Source organism: Corvus moneduloides, chromosome 3, assembly GCF_009650955.1.
Source record: "Corvus moneduloides isolate bCorMon1 chromosome 3, bCorMon1.pri, whole genome shotgun sequence".
Classification (NCBI taxonomy): Eukaryota; Metazoa; Chordata; class Aves; order Passeriformes; family Corvidae; genus Corvus; species Corvus moneduloides.
The window spans coordinates 108,242,978-108,262,189 of NC_045478.1; the positions used below are offsets into that span (position 1 = coordinate 108,242,978).

The 19,212-nt window shown below is 46.8% G+C and overlaps 1 protein-coding gene across 3 annotated transcripts; it reads right to left on the minus strand.

Moving 5' to 3' along the window:
- Window positions 1-1,318: 1,318 nt before the first annotated feature.
- On the minus strand, window positions 1,319-19,095 carry LOC116441430 (histone H3.3). 3 transcript variants are annotated; one of them, XM_032103307.1, is made up of 4 exons: window positions 19,028-19,095; window positions 6,404-6,558; window positions 4,466-4,619; window positions 1,319-1,969 (listed from the first exon to the last, which is right to left on the minus strand). In XM_032103307.1, the coding sequence occupies exons 2-4, from the start codon at window positions 6,529-6,531 to the stop codon at window positions 1,841-1,843; spliced, it is 411 nt and encodes a 136-aa protein (XP_031959198.1). In that variant the 5' UTR covers window positions 6,532-6,558; window positions 19,028-19,095; the 3' UTR covers window positions 1,319-1,840. The 3 variants fall into 3 exon arrangements, with proteins under 3 accessions (XP_031959198.1, XP_031959197.1, XP_031959199.1); XM_032103306.1 differs by lacking the exon at window positions 19,028-19,095 and adding an exon at window positions 7,985-8,109; XM_032103308.1 differs by lacking the exon at window positions 19,028-19,095 and adding an exon at window positions 7,654-7,674.
- Between the last annotated feature and the right edge of the window lie 117 nt (window positions 19,096-19,212).

Here is a 19,212-nt window from a genome sequence, read left to right on the forward strand (position 1 = left end):
TCAGTTAAGTCTCAATTGCTCACCTTTTACATTTCTGTTGTTCTGGATGCTCCAAGACAGGTCTTCCTTAATTTTCAGTTGATAACTACGAACTGCTTGGCATCAAAAGGATGTGATCACATTTTGTCTAGCATTAGTCTTGCCTCTGACAAGCTACTCCATTTAAATAGACTTTACTTCACACAACCCTGGCAGACAGCATTCATTACCAAAGCTGAGCAAGTTATGAATAATGTGATTTATTCCATCATTTTTGGCTCTCTGTTCAAGATACCAAAGCAGATAATGTATCTCTATTAATCCTCTTTGGAAATCTTCAGACAAATTCACTCGTGTTTAGAGCTCACTCAAAACCTCTTGAAAGAAGTTAGCAGCGAATAAGCTCTGCAGGAGCCTTAGCATGGAGGTGAAATCTGTTCACCGCCTACGTATTTTCTGTGGAACTCATTTCATTATCTGCAAGAGCTATCAAGAACTACAGCACATAACTCGTTTCCAGACTGGTCTGCCAGAACCCTTAAGCAAATTTCAGGGGGAAAAATTAAAACCAAGTTTTCACAGGGTGTAATTTCAGCAGTAAATTTCTTCATGTGTACTTTCATCAGCAATTGCGGGAGAATATAAAAACCCAGTAAGTTTTAAATGTGTGATCCTGCCCAAGTACTGCTTCTGTGAAGAATTGTAACAAAAATGGTACAAAAGTGTCTTTTAGATTGGAGTGTACAAACTGAAACCAATCACAAGTGGACTAAGCTCTCAAAAATGCTAGAGGGTGTGACTGAAACAGAAAGGTAGTCAACCAAAAATGGGAACAGCTACAAACCAAGAAACTAACAGAGTGGAAAAGGGTTAAAAAAAAAAACCCAAAAAAAACCAAACACAACAAAAAATGCCCAAGAGAAATAAAGCCCCCAAACAGAAAAACCCAAACCACTACACCCCACCACTTATACCATACTAAAACCCCATGAAATTCAGAAATGCTTCCAAATTCAGCACTAAATCAAGTAAGAAAGGAATTGAAATGACAACAAATTGCTGCTTCTTAGCACTGTAGCTCAGAGAGCTCAGTTCAGCTTCAGACTCTACCTGGTACTATACTCACCAAATCTGCTTTCCTGTGGAGCAGACAAGTTTTACACCCTTAAAAGAACCTCACATACACACTACTTCAGCCAAGTCAGTATCCCCAGTGTTTCCTAGATCTGCTCCAAGGAATTAGGCCATGCATTGAAGAGAAAAAGGGGAGGGAAAGCTGATCACTTTTTAATCAGCATAACCCATGTGTAATATTTAAAAATCAAGACTAAAAACAGGCATCATTTAATGTATTTTAATAGCAAACTTACAGGAACAGCACAGAAGACAGACAACATTAAAAACATGTACTTGCATGTAGGACAACTCAGTTAGAAAAGTATAGTGAATGGATGGAATCTACTGTATGATAAAAATGCTACAAACACCATTTAGTTGCCATTGATAAGAAATTTACTTGTTTAAAAAAATCCAAATGCTGGCATTGTCCAGAAAAATTTGACAGGTTTATTTATAATTTTTTTTATAAAGTTGTTTTGGTGAAGAAGTTTCAACAATTCATTTTTTTATTTTTTTGACCACATTGATTGTTTTTATGTCCCCTTGTTTATATTAAAAATCCACACACAAATGAAAATGGAAAGAAAACTTGCCAATACCCAATTCTGTCCCCTATTTTTCCACTTGCAACCATATACTTAAGGTACCTTTCAACCCCATGGAAAAAATATCTAACGTTCATTACTACCAATAACAGGAAGAAGATTTTGCTTCGAGAATGACAAACCCATCGTGGTGAGGTTTAGGCACGCTCCCCACGTATGCGGCGTGCTAGCTGGATATCTTTTGGCATGATTGTGACACGTTTGGCATGGATAGCACACAGGTTGGTGTCTTCAAACAGGCCAACCAAGTAGGCTTCACTTGCCTCCTAGTGTGGAAGAAAAGAGGTAAGAACATTTTCACTCTCTGAGCAGCAGGAAAAAAAAGAATTGTAGTTAAGAATTAAAAGTACAGTGTAACATGGCATTAAGTTGAGGTTTTGATCTTTATTACTTGCAAACACCAAAAGTTTTAGATTTTCAGAAATGAAAATCTTCCATTTTCTTATAAAGCACCAAAACAATAATCTGTGTCTAAAGTAGTGTACTGCTGCCATTTGGTAAGGACATCCTCCAGAACACAATGGAACTAATATTCCCATGGGACTCTCACAAGATAGGAAGAGGTTAAATTATCAGAAGGTTAGTTTGTTTAGGAAATTCTCTTTTCAAAGGCTAGGTTACACTGTTTGAGGCACTTGTCTGCTGCCTCTTCCAGAGTAAGAGTTACTGAGCATCAGGTGAAATTGGCAGGTGCCAGGGAAAAGAAGAGTGGGTATTCCTTCCCAACACACAGCTCAGGCACACAGCTCCTTCCACAGATACTGAAGAGGTGGCTTAACTCAAAAGGCAAAAATTAAGAGAAAAAAAATATACTGAGAAGTATTAGAAATAAGAGAACTCCTTTAGTTCAGGAACTCCTTGAATCATCAAAACCAGGACATCAGGGAATCACCATTAGACACATGTCCTGTTCCTGTACATCTGGGGACACAGCACAGGCCCTCACTATCACAGAAGCTTCTCACACCTGTGAGAATCAGGGGTCAGCACCTGGGAGCACAAAAGCAGTGCTGACCACAGTGGTTTTCCCTGTTACTGAGCACCTGCAGACAGGATTCTGAGTTAGACAGATGCTCAGCTGGAACTAAATGTTCTCCTGACTCATGTTAAGTTAGCTGCTGCTGAGCCCAGCACAGCAATGGTAACTGTTTACACACTTTTGGGCTGACATGGAATTCTAACACCTATCAATCTCCTAGGAAGCATCTTTGCATGCCAGTATTGGACACAGCAACACCTGGGCTGAGAAGGTGGGAATGATGGGGCTCAACTATAGAAAGGAGGTCGAGGTCACCCTTCCTACAATACACACAAGAGAAGAACTTGTGTGAACCCCTTCATTGCCAGGAACTCCAAGAATCAACTCACTAGATTCAAAGATCCCATTTAAAAACAAAAGATTATCCAATATGAAGAACGAAGGATATTTACTACAGCAGATGAGGACTGTAGTAATTTCATACACAGTAGGTTATGAGAACCCCTAACAAAGTTTTGCCAAATCACTACATGAAAAGTTAAGACACTTCACCAAATATCCATGCTGGCGCAAACAACACGGTACCCAAGGGGTTAAGAATTTTGGGGGTTTCTTAATTTTACTTTTTTAGGTTTTTGTTTTTTCAAATATGCAAGCAGAACACACTAGGAGCTGTGATCAAGTTCTGTACCAACAACTCCTTAATGCAAAACCAGGAACATTCAAACCAGGAGCCTTGGGAAAGTGTATTACCTGCTAAATTTTAATAGGCAGTTCTAGATAAAGAGACACACAGATAAACCTCAGGATTTAAGAACTGCCATGCAGTATAACTAAAAGCAAAATCAGCAACTCTGCAAACACAGCCACCTCTTGAAGCTAAGCATATGCCCAAGTTTATGGGCTCTCATGGCAAACGTCTTGGCCCTTTATCAACTGAAGTCATTAACTAGAAAGAGACCATTTTGCCTGCATGTCAGACAGACTACAATTACAGATAGGTCTTTACTGTTCTTTTAGCTGTTGAGAGATTGTTCCAGAACCTATCTTTAATCAGGAGTGTCTTATATCATGAGAGGGAGATGTTCCCATGATAAGAACTGAATCTTGTGGGGGGTCCTAACTTAGATTCAGGAATTTGGACCAGAAAGAGCAATTAATATTTTACTCTCTGTGTCCTCTAAATAAGTTATGTAACTAATATATTAAGAAGTGTGTTTAGCATCAACTACATCCTAGGAAAGCAGCTATCTCCCTAACTGCATTTAGATGTGGCTTACTGAGCTGTTTTCCTTTAAAGAGCATTCGAAGACACGGAGACCTCCATTAGGACACCCCACAACCAGCTTTATACGATGCTTCCCTCTCCAACTGCAGAGCTTCCAAAGGCAGGGCCTCCAGCAGAGCTCAAGGGCGGAGGAAACATGTTTTCCTTAAGCCTCTTAACAAGATGCGCTGTTCTAACTAATTGAGGGGCTATTTAGAAAAAAACAAAACCAAAGCAGCCCCCACAAAAACACACTTAGAGGCTCTGTAAGGAGCTGTTTTATCCTGTAGTACCCACAGGCATTCCCAGGTCCTCCGCGGGCAAGCCAAGGCTGAGGTGCGCATCCCTCCCGACCCGCGCGGGCCACGCCCACCGCGGCCGCCCCACCAATCAGAGGGAGCCCAAACTAACCCTGGAAACAGCCTGGCCAATGGGGGCGCGGGGCGGAGCCCCCCCGCCCCGCTCCAGGGAATCCCGGCTGCGGGGGCACTTCCAGCCTGCCCCGGCAGGGCTCACCTGCAAAGCACCGATGGCAGCGCTCTGGAAGCGCAGATCTGTCTTGAAGTCCTGAGCAATTTCACGCACCAGACGCTGGAAGGGGAGTTTGCGGATCAAAAGTTCGGTGGACTTTTGATAGCGCCTGATTTCACGCAGGGCCACAGTACCCGGCCTATTAAGATAAAATAATAACAATAATAAAAATAATTAGTATTTAAAACATCTTCTGCATCACCTTAAAAATAGGGGTTCATCCTCCAGACTAAACCAAGCACCATACACTTCTGTTTTTCCTAGGAGAGTTCCACATTTACAATCCAAAATCAGGTCTGCTGTGGCAAAGGGTCACTGTCTTCTCCCCACCAAGCTGTGCCAGCTTCCACTGGCTTCACCAGGGATGCCTCAGGCAGACTCCCCAGGCCCGACTTCACCAAGGGAAGAGTTGGCCAACGGGTGCTGTCCACCTGACACCAACACAGCTCAGTGCAGACGTGACAAGCCACAAAGCTGTCCCAAGTTCAGCCGTACCACAGGCACCCTCCCAGCGAGGGGCCTGACAGCAATCCTGATTTTAAGGGAAAACTGGTTCTTCTTCCCTACTGTCAGCATTCACAGAACTAGCATAATTTATATTCTCTGTTATATTGTCAGTCAAAAGTATCCAGTGTATTTCCTCATGTTAGTTTTGGTGTCAGAATAACAAATTCAGATTAGCAACATATGTTTGCAAACATGATGTCCGTCTGTGAAATTAATGTATTTATTTCTGTGGAACCTTTGTCTTTTCCTGCTCCAGCTTTATTACTTTTGTTCCAATTGATTTATTCTGCCTCACACCTAGAACAAGAGACAGAGTCACAGAGTGGGTCAGGTTGGAAAGAACCACAGTGGGTCATCTGGCCCAACCTCCCTGCTCAAGCAGGGTCATCCTAGAGCTGGTGTCTTAGGATTGTGTCCAGATGGCTTTTGGATATCTCCAAGGAAAGAGATTCCACAACCACTCTGGGCAATCTGTTGCAATGCTCAGTCACCTTCACAGTAAAGTTCTTCCTCATGTTCAGGTGGATTTTCCCGTGCCTCAGTTGCTGCCCATTGCCTTTTGTTCTGTTGCTTGGCACCACTGAGAAGAGCCTGGCTCCATCCTCTTCAGACTCCTCAACACATTAATAAATCCTCTCGGACTTTTAGATTAAGTTCCCTATTTGAAACCCACTTTTTCCCAATCCACATTTTCCCCAAGGAATACCTACACCTAGCCCAAAACCATCCTCCAAGCAGAAGCATGGAGGCTGCACGGAGGCAGGACTGGAAGAGGTCAGGACTCGGGGGCTGTGTGACAGCTCTGCTGCCGACTCCGCTCCGGCTCGGGTGCCCCAAGGCCGCGTTTCGGGACGGGCGATGCGGGAGCCCCGGCGCATCCGCGGGTGCGCGGCTCCCTCTCGCGGCGGCTCCGCGCCCTGCAGGGCCCCGCGCCCGCCCAGCGCCGCGGCCGGATCCAGCCCCGCGAGCGGAGCACGGAACGCGCCGGTAACAATAAACTTGGCGGCGGCGCAGCCCTGCTGCGGCCTCTAGATAACCGCGGGTACAAAATTACAAAAATTTAAAAGAACCGCCGAGCCGCGTCCGCCGCGGGGGGAGGGGTGTCGATTTTGGAGGCACCAGCACCGGAACGCCCGGAAAGGGGCTGATGGCAAACGCCGGGGGACGGTGCCGCCCTGGGAATTTCTGGTGATTTTTCCGGCTGGCAGGAACCCGCGCCTGTTAATTTTTTTTTGTTGTTGTTATTTTGGCGGCCGCGGGAAGCGGAGCGCGGAGGAAGCGTGGCGGAGGCGGGGAGAAGCGCCCCCCGCCCTATCGGTCCCGCGGGGTGGGGGGGAGAAGGAGGGATTTTGGGGGGGGGGGGGGGGAGGTTGCCCGGTACCGCCCCGCGGCCGCCTCTGCGCGGCGCTGCGTTACCTGTAGCGGTGCGGCTTCTTCACCCCGCCAGTGGAGGGCGCGCTCTTGCGGGCGGCTTTGGTGGCGAGCTGCTTGCGGGGCGCCTTGCCGCCGGTGGACTTGCGGGCGGTCTGCTTGGTACGGGCCATGCTCCTGCCGACGTCGCTGCCTTACACCTGCCGGGGGGAACGTGGGCAGACAGGGCAAGGGGAAGGTGGTCGCCCCTCTCGGCGTGCGCCCCCCGCGGCACTTGCCCCGGGGTGGGCGGCAGCGCGGCCCCCGTCCCGCGCAACGCGTCCCTGCCCCGCCAGCCCCGAGCGCCGAGCCCGCGGCGGCCGAACGCCTCCGACGGCCAGGCGGGCATTAAGAAAAAAAAAAAAAAAGAACAACCCACACCAAAAAAGGAAAAAAATTAAATTAGAAATTAAACGCCTTCCGATCGCGGAATATTAAAATACAGCTTTTTTTGCCCACGAATTCAATATCAAAGCGGCGGCGGCTGAAGCCGAGCGAGCCGCACGGCAGCAGGCGCGGAGAGGCGGCTGTCGCCTCCCCCCGCCGGCCGCCCGTCACCTGCCAAGTGTTTGCAAATACCGCCCGGCAAACATCGGGGGGCTGGCACCGACCCGCCGCTCCCACCCGCCGGAAAACCTCCTCCGAAACTGCGGAGCGGGGGAGATCGGAGCGGCAGCCCCCGCCGGCCCTCCCCGGGGCTGCCCGGCGCTCGCCGCCGCCCGCCTGCGCTCCCCGACCCGCCGGCAACCGCAGGCAACCCGGCGTTTATCGTGCGAAAAGGAAAGGGGCCGGATAAAGTGCAAGAAAGCAACAAACTTTTTTTGGGGGGTTTGTTTTTTGGGTGCCGTCTTTCTCTTTCTGTGTAACTGCTTCCCCAAGAGCTGCCTCGCTCCCAAGCGCCTCTCACAGGCAAACTCAGCTCCCAGAGCCAGAACAAAATGGAAACAATCACGAAACGCAGCCCTAGTCCTTTTGCAAAGGAGGAAAAAATAAAATGCAAAAAATAACGCCAAAAATATCGCCAGGCACTCCAAACCATGCGGGTGCAGATGCAGGGGGAGGCAGCGGAAAAGTTTGTACTCGAAAACCAAAAAATTGCGTTGCGTTTGGGTCGTTCCTTCGGCGAATTTCTTTCCCTTTTTATTGTTTTTTATGCAATAGGAAAAAAAATATGGTCGGTGACCAGAGAAAAGAGACAAGATGGTGAAGCTGAGCAACAACTGTGGGGAGCAGGGGAAGGAAGGCAGGAGAGTTACCCTGGGCTGGCGAGCGGCTCCTCTTTGCGACCGCTTCCCGGCCCCGATCCGGGGGATGTCGGGCTGAGGAGGCAGCTAAGGGGCTGGGGAGGCCGCTGGTGGGGGTCTGGAGCGGGGGCGAGGGGAGCAGAGGGGGGCAACGACCGCGCGAAGCGGGGCCGGGGGTGCCGGCGGAGGGAGCCGCTCCGGCTGCGCCGGGAAGGCGGCGCGGCCAAGGGGAACCCGAGCTACCGCCGCCTCCCGAGCGCCCCAAAAGTTTGTGGGGAGGGTCGGGGGGCAGCGGCGGGGGGTGTCGGGGCGCGGGGGGCGGCGGGCGCGGCGCCAGACTTACCCCGTCCGCTGGGCGAGCGCGGCTGCCGTGCGGGAGGGAGGGAGGGAGGGATGGAGGGCGGGCGGGCGGGCGGGCGCAGGAGGAGCCGGAGCTGCTGCGGCTGGCGCTGGCGGCGGCTCGGAGCACAATTGAAAGATGGCTGCCTCGGGAGGGCCGGCCCCGCGCGCCGCCCCGCCCCCCGCGCGCCGCCCCGCCCCGGCCCGCCCGCCCGCCAATGGCGCACAATGGAGGGAAGGCGCGGCCCCGCCCGCGGCCCCGCCCCGCCCCGTGTGTACAAACACAAAAGGCACGCCGCGCGCGCGAGGGCATTTCCCGTCCCCGCGTACCCCCGGCCCCCTGTCCCCGCATCCCCCTGTCCCCGCATCCCCCTGTCCCGCTGCCCGCGGCCCGGCGGCGGCCCAGGACACCCCGCGCCGGCAGCTCGCGCCCCCCCCGCTCCGCCCGCAGGGAGCCAGATAGGCCTGGCTCCTGCCTTCACCGAGGTACGAGGGACATCCTCGTCCCCCGGAGTTGGTCCTGCTGGGTTTTGGGTGGGTTCTTTTTGGCTTGGACAAAAATCGTCCAAAAAATCTGTCTTGCGGACAGCAGGGTTAGGGAAGTGATTTTCCCCCTGTACTCGGCACTGGCGAGGCCGCACATCGAGTGCTGTGTCCAGTCCTGGGCCCCTCACTGCAAGAAGGACATGGAGGTGCTGGAGCATGCCCGGGAAAGGGCAACGGAGCTGGGGAAGGGTCTGGAGCACAAATCTCACGGCGAGCTGGTGAGGGAGCTAGGGGTGTTTAGCCTGGAGCAAAGAAGGCTCAGACTCCCTGCAACTCCCCGAAAGGAGGGAGTAGCCAGGTGGGGGTCGGCCTCTTCTCCCAGGCAACCAGTGACACAACAAGAGGAAATGGCCTCAGATTACACCAGGGGAGGTTTAGGTTGGACATTAGGAGGAATTTCTTCACTGAAAGGATGATTGGACATTGGAACAGGCTGCCCAGGGAGGTGGTGAAGTTACTGTCCCCGGAAGTGTTTAAGGAAAGACTGGACATGGAATTTAGTGCCGTGGTCTAGCTGACAAGTGGCGTTCTTACCAAGGCTGGACTCGATGATCTTAGAAGTCTTTTCCAACCTAATTGATCCTGTGATTCTGTGATATTTTTTCTTTACATAGAAGCGAAACAAAAAAATTCTCCCTGTAAGCCCACCCAGCAAGGATCTACTGTGGAAGGGCCATACTTGGTCTGTAAAATGAGACACGAGTACCAGGAGGGCACTGCTGGGGATACTTCTGACTTGGAAACACACTGCAGGCACAAGGGTTCACAAGGAAAATCTGCTGTTGGGGAAGGAAGAGGAGCCTTATTTCCTGCATCAGTGCTGTCCCATGGTTTCGAGTTTGAAACACAGCTGTTGGAAAAGCAACTGTAAGTTTAGCACTACCATCACCAGCATATCCCAAGCAGTTATATCAGCTGCCACGATGTTTAATGAGAAAATTTGCTCTTTATTTTCTATTAGTGTCAGGATCAAAATGCCCTGGGGGGAAGTAACCTGCACTGTAATACAACTGAACAGTCACTGGCAATTGTCTTAAGCACATCTCAACTCCAGAGTCAGATTCTCTGCTCACACAAACTGGTGCCACCATCTTGTCTGTCATTTAGGCATTAGAAGGAGCCGTATTTGATTTGCAAAATCTTTATTATGGATGATGATGCAATGCAGTTCTGTGTGGAGACATGCAAACCACCTCCAGCGGCACAAATGGTTTAGCCATGTGAGCATTTACTTGGGGCTAATCAAACCTGACAAGAAAGAGAGTGTTATCGTGGGCAGAACACCCTGCTAAAACAGATAGTCTGCATTAGTGCTCAGATAAATACAACGGGATGCACTACACAGAGATGACCAGACATGCCTCACATACACCTCTGACGCTACGGTGGGTTTATGAGAGGTCACTGTCAGGAAAGAGAAACCACAAAGGATTTTATTTATACTTACAGAAGTTTCGGTGGATTGATATATCTATTGATAGAATTTTATGAGAGAACAGCACCTTACTGGACAGTCAGAAAGGAAACTCTGAGCTGTGCTGTATTATACAATAAGATTATTTGCAAAGGCTCTGTAAACTCTAGAAGCCAGGCACCGAAACTGGCATCAATTCCCCACATAACACACGCATCCCATGATGAGGAGCTGGAAAAGTTAAAAGAGGGCAGCACTAGTTCCCAGCCGCAGGAAGCTGCCCGCAAGAAGCTGCCCAGAGATTAATAATCCGTAGGTTGTCCCTGTCAGTTTTAGTTCTGCCCGCTCCCGGAGGTGCGGAGGAAGCGGCCGCGCTTCCAGCTCTCTCCGGCTGTTCCCGCGTCCTTCTCCCGCAGGAGGACCCGCTCCCGCCGCGGTCCCCGGCTGCGGCCGTCCCCGGCGGCCGGGAGGGACCGAGCCCCGAGGTCACCGGCAGGGACCGGAGCCCCCCCGCTTCGGGGCTGCCGCGGGTGGCACCGGACGTGCCCCCGCCGCCATTGGCGGGAGCGCCCTGGAATTCCATGACGCCAGGCGGGGCGGGGCGAGGCCCCCTCCCACAGCGAACCAGTGCTTTCCTCCGGGAACCCGAGGGGCCGATCGAGCCCTCGAGTCTCCTGTAGGGCTGCAGAGCTGCTCCCGCCCTGCCGCTGGCAGCTCTGGCTGGTTTCAAACGCGTAAGGAACACCGCAGGCAGGACTACAGCGTATTGTCTGCTCACTGCCCACAGCGGAGCCCAGCGAAAGCCAGGAGAAGGAAAAACTATTCCAGTATTATCAGGTTTTGCACCCTCATTTCGTCCTCGCTGATTAATGCCATTAAACTCGTGCTTTTCCACGGCTGTAGGAACAGGTACGGCCCTTTGAGCTTTACCACAAATGCTATTTGAGTGCCCACAGGACAGCGCAGAAAGAGCTGGCCCAACTCTAAAAATACCCCAGACGTTCATTTTTCACTGGCAGCACTGATAAGCATTTGCTCCTCCTCTCCGAAGGCCTTTATCTCTGCAGACCACAGGCATCTTCCACCCTAAGGCATCCATAAGCGGCCATGAGGAAATCTAACCTAATGAGATTCCACTGGTTTAGCCGGCAATAACATGCCAAGGACAACTGCAGTACTTCATCCTCACCCAGCGTAACCACCGCTGCTGCAAACATGGCCAGATTGCTACAGGAAAGAAGATTAGGGTGGAAAACAGCTGGTGCAGATTGGAGCCAAAGAAGACTCAAATGATAATGAATAGAAAACAGGAACATTCAAATCAGAAGTTGTTTTTAGCACCTTTCATAGAAGGTAGACAGCCCTCATTCAGCAAAAAGAGGCAGATTTCCACTGCTTGTACTCATTTGGGCTGTCGAAGTAGCAGACATTTTTCAAAATAATCTCTTTCAGTTTTCCCTTGTTGGGAAACTCTCATCTTGCCCGGGAGAGTCTGGGCGGAGGAAGGCAGGCACTTTTCCTACCAGGATACATTAGTTGCAACTATTAGATCAAGCTGAAAATACTGTTTCAAAATGTTACTAGAAAGAAACAAAAACACAAACCAAGCAAAACGAACACATTGTTGCTTTGGGCCTTTCCAAATAGCTCCTAGTCGGCTCCCAGTGCCAGTGTAATGCACTGACTGGCCCAGTTGGCCAAAGAGCTACCTGATCAACCCCAGCAACATCATAGACCACAGGAACATCTACAAACAACTGCAGCAGCTGCTTCCCTCTGCAACAGCACAGATGACAAGCCAAACAAAACACAGCAGAGCAGATGAAGTTTGCCTTTTTTGAGGTTAACTGGACTAAAAAAAAAAAATGGAGTCCAGAATATGATCAGAGTATGGTGGGTTTTAAGCAACTGCAGGTATCTTTCAGAATCATTTGAAAAAGGCTTTCCACTACAAGAGACATTCACAGTTTGTGACCAAACTCCAAAGGGTCTCTGATCAAAGAAGAAACATTTCTTTCCTATGCCCTCAAAAGCACAAACTAAACATGCAAATGACTTAGTCTAGTTCCAGCTCAACAGATAAAGGTCCCCTCCTATCACCCAGGGAAAATTGGGGTTGCTATTAGTTTTATGTAAAAAGCTACTCAGACATTTCAGTGAGGGAAGGAGCATAAAAGACTACCTTTATTTATCTCCAGCCTCCACCTGACTCCTACTTTCATTCATCTCCTCCCAGACGCAATTTCCCTTTCCTGTTCTCAATCAGATCTATCTGTCTTCTCTAACTCATGGAACCTCCAACCAACCTTTGCACTCCAGATCTGCAAGTTCACACCCATTCCCTGCCCCAGCTCCCAGCCTGGTGGCCATTTCCTTATTTCATATTCCCTACACACCTCCTTGATTCAATGTGTTTGCTTAGCGTCAGTTTTCTCTTCTTCCTGTTTTTTCCTCCCCATCCCTATCTTGCATCCTCTTGATTCTGATGCCAAACAGTTCCCACCTTCCCCTAGTTTTTCAGCCAGCCCCAGTCCCATACCTGCTGTGTTCCCTTCTGCAGCCCCCAGGCTGGACAGCCTTTCCCAGCCAATTTCGATTCCATCCTTAAAAAACACTGGACTGTGTTGCTCCATCCTCACTCCAGGCCTGGCAGGCCTGCCACCCAGTTTCTGGTTGTGACTACTATGCAATTTTCTCCTGGAAATTAAAGTTAAATGTCAGTACAAAATGCTCACAAGCTTTAAAAGTATCTTCCTCTTAAAATGCATTTTGATAGAATTAAAATATTTGTAGCCTTAACTTAGTATCAACAGTACATTTGGTGCAGATTTAAATGTATCCCTAAATAATCATCTACATAAAAGATGAAAATACACATTTGCTGGTTTTTCCTAGGAAGCTACAAGGGGTGACAATCATTGAGATTTGTTAAGGAAAGTACAAGTCACCTAAAAACCTCAAAACGAGTTACAGTAATTTTGTCTCTGTGTAAATAGCTTTCTGTTAGCATTTGTTTCGAAGGTTTCTATGTCATGGATTTGTAGACCACAGAAGTTACAGCACTGTACCAGCAGCCATTCTAATGCACAGTTGTTTGATACGCTGGATTGCCTATCACACAGGACACGTTTCTATCCTTTGGAATATTTATATTCTCTGTCAATACAGACACCAAAAATACACTGGCCAGAACTAGCAGCTGTGTAGTACACCTATCTTTGGAGATTGGCACCCACTGGAAATACAGATAAGAAGAAGTTGTGTAGTAGTAGTAGTAGTAGATACAGCTTTTTCCTCACTTTTATCATGTCTTTTAATAGTGTCTTTTGCCTTTTGCAGTTCTCTGAAATGCTTCACATACATCAGACATTATGGCCCCACTGTTCAAAGAAAATTCTTTCATACATGTTTACTTTTAAGCAACTCTCAAGCTCCACAGATTACTATGGAGGATTCATAGTTTTGAATTTATACCCATGCTAAAGTGTATCCCTGAAAACTGAGCCCAAAGGAAAGTCCCCCTGTTTAAATAACAATGAAAGCGTACATGTGTCACATGAAAAAATTTATTGGAATTCCTGGGTTCTTCAGGAAAGCTTAAAAGAGATAGCTACTGTAAAATGCAAAATTATCAGTCTGGACAAAGGTACTTCTTTTCACACTTTGAGCATCACATATGTACAGGGGATTCAGGACAACCTATTTTGGAGACAAAGTGCATTTTTCTAATGTCTCATAACCCAAAAGCAGTAAATCTGGTTTTTTCTCCAAACTTTTTTTGTTAATTAACACTGTTTCAATGAAAAGATTTTCCCAAAAGGTATTTCAAGGACAAAGTTCTAAGAGAGTGAAAATAAACCTACAATAGCTCAGAGAATAAGATTCAGGACTCCCGGATTTTGCTTCTCTTTTTGGATTACCACTAATTTTTAGGGGGCTTGATGAGTTTGACTCACCTTTGTGCATCCTCTCCTACAAAGACTTACCAAGCTCTTAGTTTCAATGAGTATATGCCTGCTTTTATATGGGGACTCCTGGCTCTAATTCCTTATGTATCATCCAGGATTCTCTATTATAATCTCATTTGTATGGCCTATTATTAACACACATGCACTGCTGGAACTCATCTCTCATCCTTCTAATGAGGTCCCACAGAACATGAAAGAGTAAATAACATTCCATGAAATAGTGCTAATTCTTCCTTTTCTATGGTCTAGTGAGTTTCTTCTGGTGGAAAGAGTCATAAAAATCCTGTACGAGCACCCTATAATGACATCCTGAAACTCCATTCCTATTCCTATCTTGTTTGCTTATTTGTTTGTTAATAGCCTTTTAGATATGCTTAATATTTCATTATACTTTCTAAAAGAAAGTAAAAGAAAGTCCATTACCTTTTGAAGACTGGAAGTTAAAAATATCTTTAATTGCCTGATACAGAGCTAAGAACAGTTCCAGGTACATACAATGCCTTGTAGCTGTAACCACCGTCTTCATTTCTTCTTATCAGCTTTGAAGGACTGACATGCAACAGTTCAGTATCTTAAGGTGGAAGCAGGACTTGCAATATCACACCAAGAAAGCCGTATTCCTATTACACTGGCACTATAGAAATCCTAAATAGAAACCGCTCGTCAGGAGAACTTCAGCTTCTTATTGACTTCTCCAAGCTCATGCCCTATCGTCTTCCATTTCTCACGACAGAGTTATGCTTTTTTCTTAGATACTGCCACTTTGGAGTGCACTAAAGGGTTAACTGAAACAGAAACCAAGTCCTAGCACCTGATAGGGAATTGGGCACAACAGATAATTGTGAGGTTATTGTACAGCCTTGCCAAAGACTAGAAATTGTATGCTATGACAAGCAGTATCTGTGATTTTTTAGATAAAGTATGATCAAATGTCATAATATATTTCAGAGATATGATGTGAAATTTAATTATAGAAATATGTTAAAGGCATTGTGTGAAAGGACTGGTGGACGAGTAAAAAGAAAAGGGAGTTTATTCTCTGTAGTGACAATGCAAGAATCTGGAATTTACTGTACCTGCCTGAGTTAGTTTGCATTGACAGACACATTTCAAGTGGGTTTTTGCAGGATTTTCTGCAGAATAGGGAAGAACAATTGTTCTGGGGAATATTTCTTCCCAGCATTACAGCACAATAAAATTATTTAACTCATTTTAGCTCTCCTGGTTCTTCACACATGACTAAGTTATGATAACAACCTTCGCTGTCTTTCGAAGCATTGTATTGTACTGTGGAAGGAACTGGGTAGGCCATGATTTTTTAACAGAGACTGCTGCAAAATCTTTTCTTTCCAATACTTCTGTGTTATGGGTTCATTAAAGCTGCCAAGGAGAAACAACCAACACAAGCTCTAATTGGTTCCCAAGTAAGATCCCTACTACTACTACTACTACTACTACTACTACTACACTGATTTACTAGGAACTCCTGTTGTAGAAGAACTCCAGCAGGCTGATTTGCCCCAAGGCTCACACATGCTGGAGAATAACCCCCTGCAGGCTTGCACTAGGGAGGGGAAAAAAAGGCTCACTCTTTTCCACCACCCATTAGGCTCACATTGGCTTCATTCTGCAGCGTTGCTCTTGTAAAGGATGCCTCTTTACACACTGATGCAGGATCCAGCCCATGCTGACACTGCCTTGAAAGGCTCTGAGAGCTACTATACTTGACACAAGTAAAATATAATATAATTTATTTCATTTCTTTGCTCAGTGGGGTAATCTCATGAGATACAAATCTCTTCTTCATGAGGGCCCTGGGGATAGCAGGCAGAATGAAACTCAGCCACTCTTTAGTGCAATGCAAACAGCACAGACCAAAGTACTCAGGCTCCAACAGCAAACAGCAGACCAAAATACCAGCTACGACACCCTATATCTTAATTTATTTGGAACAATATTCTGTAGGCTGGTTGCTTTCAAAATAGATCTGCTTGTTCCTCGTAAAAACATAAGACTGTCTTGAAAAGGCATCGATGCTTCATAAGCCTCATTTGTGATGCTTCCTCAAGCCTCAGCTGAGGAAAGGTCTCAAAAATGAAAATACACATCTAAGGTCTGGCTCTAAGACAGTTGAGAAGTGTTCGAATGTGTCCCATCTTTCTTAGCAAGTATTCCCAAATCTCAAAACCCACTTCTGGAGAAAGTGGTCTCCTGAGAGCAGAAAAGGGAGGGGGAAGATGGAGTAGCAGACATTATATCTTAAAGCATCAGCAAAGAACATGAAGTTATTTTCAGTCTTATGAGACTACAGAGCTTTGGGGGTTTTTAAATAAATGAAAGCTTCCTATTTTCCCAACATTCTTTGTAAGCTACACACTCTGTAGACTCTACTTTTCTGTACAATATTTTTAGATTATTTTTCTTCATTTCTCCTCCTCTTCTTCTCAAATTCACATCTCACAAGGCATCATGGTATGAAAACTGCAGTTGCTGTTGAGAATAGCACTTTATAAGTAGCACTACTCATTAGTTTCCTAATGCTTAGAAACTTCTGCAACACAATTCATGTTCAAGCCTAATAAAGAATAATTTGCCCTGACTACTCAATGTTCAGTATCCACAATTCCAGCTGAGAATAAAAGGATGCACAGATATTCACTTCTGAAAATGAGCTCTAGTGTGCCTCTGACTACATACTCAGGTGTGGGCAGCCTAATTAGAGGCTATTTTTTAAAAACTCCCTTAAAACGTCCATATAGCTGCTTTCACATCACAAGGAAGAAAGTGCTAGAGCCAGAATTAGAAGTTCCTGTCTCCCAAACATGCTCTGACCACACATCTCTTGTGTCAGAGAAGGGGGCCGGAAGCCAGGGTGCACAGGAGCGATGTGGCAATAGGTGGTTCCTTCTGACCAAGCAGTGCCTGTCAAGCCTCACTTGTGAGTGCCACAACGCTGCTTTCATGGGGCCCAGCTGCCTTAAAGGAGCCCAGGGATCATTGGTGTACCAGAAGGATTTGTCAGGCAGCACCAGTTCATCATACATGACTTGTATGTCTTAGTCAGCTGCTGACAAAATTCCCTCTTAAGTTTTACGGTGAGATTGGGGAGTTTTACTAAAAGTCCTACATCACTGCAGACAGGTGATAACAGCAAAATCTCTTCTTTTGTTTTTGAATTCTAAAGAAAGTGTCAGACAATTGTAGTTGCAGGCACAAGCTTGATCCCCTAACAACTCCAAACTCATCAAAACAAACAAGCAACAGAAGGTAAATGAGAATGCACAAATTTAGCATGTGCTAACATTGCATGATTCTGGCAAATCTTACATTCCATGGGGACTCACTACAATTCTTGCATGCTAACTCTTGGCACTACAACTTACAGTGTACAAGTGATGTTAAAATACAAGCCACAGCCTGGGCAACTAAAGTGGAGAACATCAGTTGGATTAAACATGGACTGCAGGGCACGGATCTCAGGACAGAGGAAGAGAAGCAGCTCCACTTGAAACCTCAGCAACAAAGAACCACAGGAAAGGCTGTCAGCCTGCTTCCCCTGGGCTGTAAGGCTTCCAGGCACAGCTTCCCTGTTGGCACTGTGTCCCACATTCAGCAGAGGGGCTGTGCTTATGCAGGATAAACCCCCACTGTGAGAGGGAGTAATTTATTAGATGCTACTGAAGTCGACATTACACACTTTATTCCATCTTTGAAGTTACATCCTTTGGCCTAGCCCTGGCCCACAATGGACAGCAAGCATTGCTGGGAGTCACTGTCACTTCCCCCCTGCTAAAAGAACACAGCACCCTTCTCCCTTGGTGCATTGAAGGACAAGCTGGCTGTCTGGCAGTCCTGAGTTTTGGGATGTGGCTCAGAGGGCCAGGAAGATTGCTCGTGCCACATCTGCAATATTTAAGGTTCTTGGTTCTGAGAACCATGAGGTCACCTGTAGAACCAGGCAAAGGGCCACCTGCACAAACCAGGAGTGAACACACACTGGAGCCATGCCTGGGTCTGCAGATGTGAGGGGGATAAAAGAGGCATGAAGGCTTCTCCTGACAAACTGTTCCTGTAACTTCCTGATACAAAAGAACATGAGGGAGAAAAAAAAAACCCGAAACAACAAAACAACCATAATCAACAAGATTTTCCAACTGTGACTTTCACACACTGGCAAGACTTCTTCACAGCCCTGCTTTGAGAAACAACCAATCTGGCATATTCTGACACCGACATCACTTCTAGGCTAGAGCCCAAGTCAGACAGGAACACGAAGGAACAAAGGCACAGCTGTATCATCATCGTGTTCCTAATATTGAAATACAACCATGTGAGGACATGATTTTTCCAGGCTTCACATACACATGACTTAAGAAAGATCCTCAAGGGGCATAGTGAGCTGTATTGCAAATTCCTCATAGATGACACATAATTACTTCTGTTTTGGAAAGGATTAGAAGAAACACTGGAGGGGAGTCCAACCAGTGGTATTCTCTGAACATCACACTAACAATTTAATTTCAATTGCATGGGTGCAAAAAGATATTGTGTAAAGAAAATGGCAAATTATTACAATATCGATCCAACAAGTTACCCGTCTGTAATCCTATAATGTCAGTATTCTCCAACTCAAACTTACAGTATAAAACAACAACAACGAAAAACCCACACACATTTTCCCTAAATCAATATTTACGTGTTTTTTTCCAAGAGAAACAAATACAAACCCGCATCTGTTATTATTATTCATTTGTAGGTCCTCAGCAAGCTAGCAGAATATTCCCTACACAAGGCAATAAATATTAGTACTACAAGAATGTTGTCTGAGTATAAGTGGGGCTTGTATGATCCAGTCAAAAGGCAACCATGTCAAACTCAGCACCCAAAGAATGAGGTCTCCCTACACTACAGACTGGATCCTTAACTTGGGGCATTTCTCCCTCAAGCCAATGTACCTTTGAGAATTTACCCTAGCTGAGGATCTGACTCACAACACCTGATCAAAGGTCGAATGATCAGTGTCACGATCTGCTTTGAACAGGATTTATGAACACCACCATGCCACAGACTGCCGAGCACGTGGTATCTCTGCTGAACATAATCCAAAAGGAGGGCTTACCTACTTGAAGCACTCTGCTTGAAATTTCTGTCTTTTTAGACCTGTCCTGTGTGCTCTCCCTCTTGTTGCTGTCCTCCTTTCCTCTTTCTGTTCCTTTGTAATGTCTCCTCAGGTAAACCGAAAGCAGGCAGACGTGGGTGGGGTAGTATAATTTGGGAGCTCCTCCCAACTAATGGAAATGCAAC

What these genes read in the sequence shown, in the direction of transcription:
- LOC116441430 (XM_032103307.1), bottom strand. Translation starts at nt 6,531, where the DNA reads ATGGCCCGTACCAAGCAGACCGCCCGCAAGTCCACCGGCGGCAAGGCG. An exon ending in AAGAAGCCGCACCGCTACAG is followed by an intron (nt 4,620 to 6,403) that starts GTAACGCAGCGC and finishes TTATCTTAATAG; the next exon opens with GCCGGGTACTGTGGCCCTGC. An exon ending in CTGCCATCGGTGCTTTGCAG is followed by an intron (nt 1,970 to 4,465) that starts GTGAGCCCTGCC and finishes CTTCCACACTAG; the next exon opens with GAGGCAAGTGAAGCCTACTT.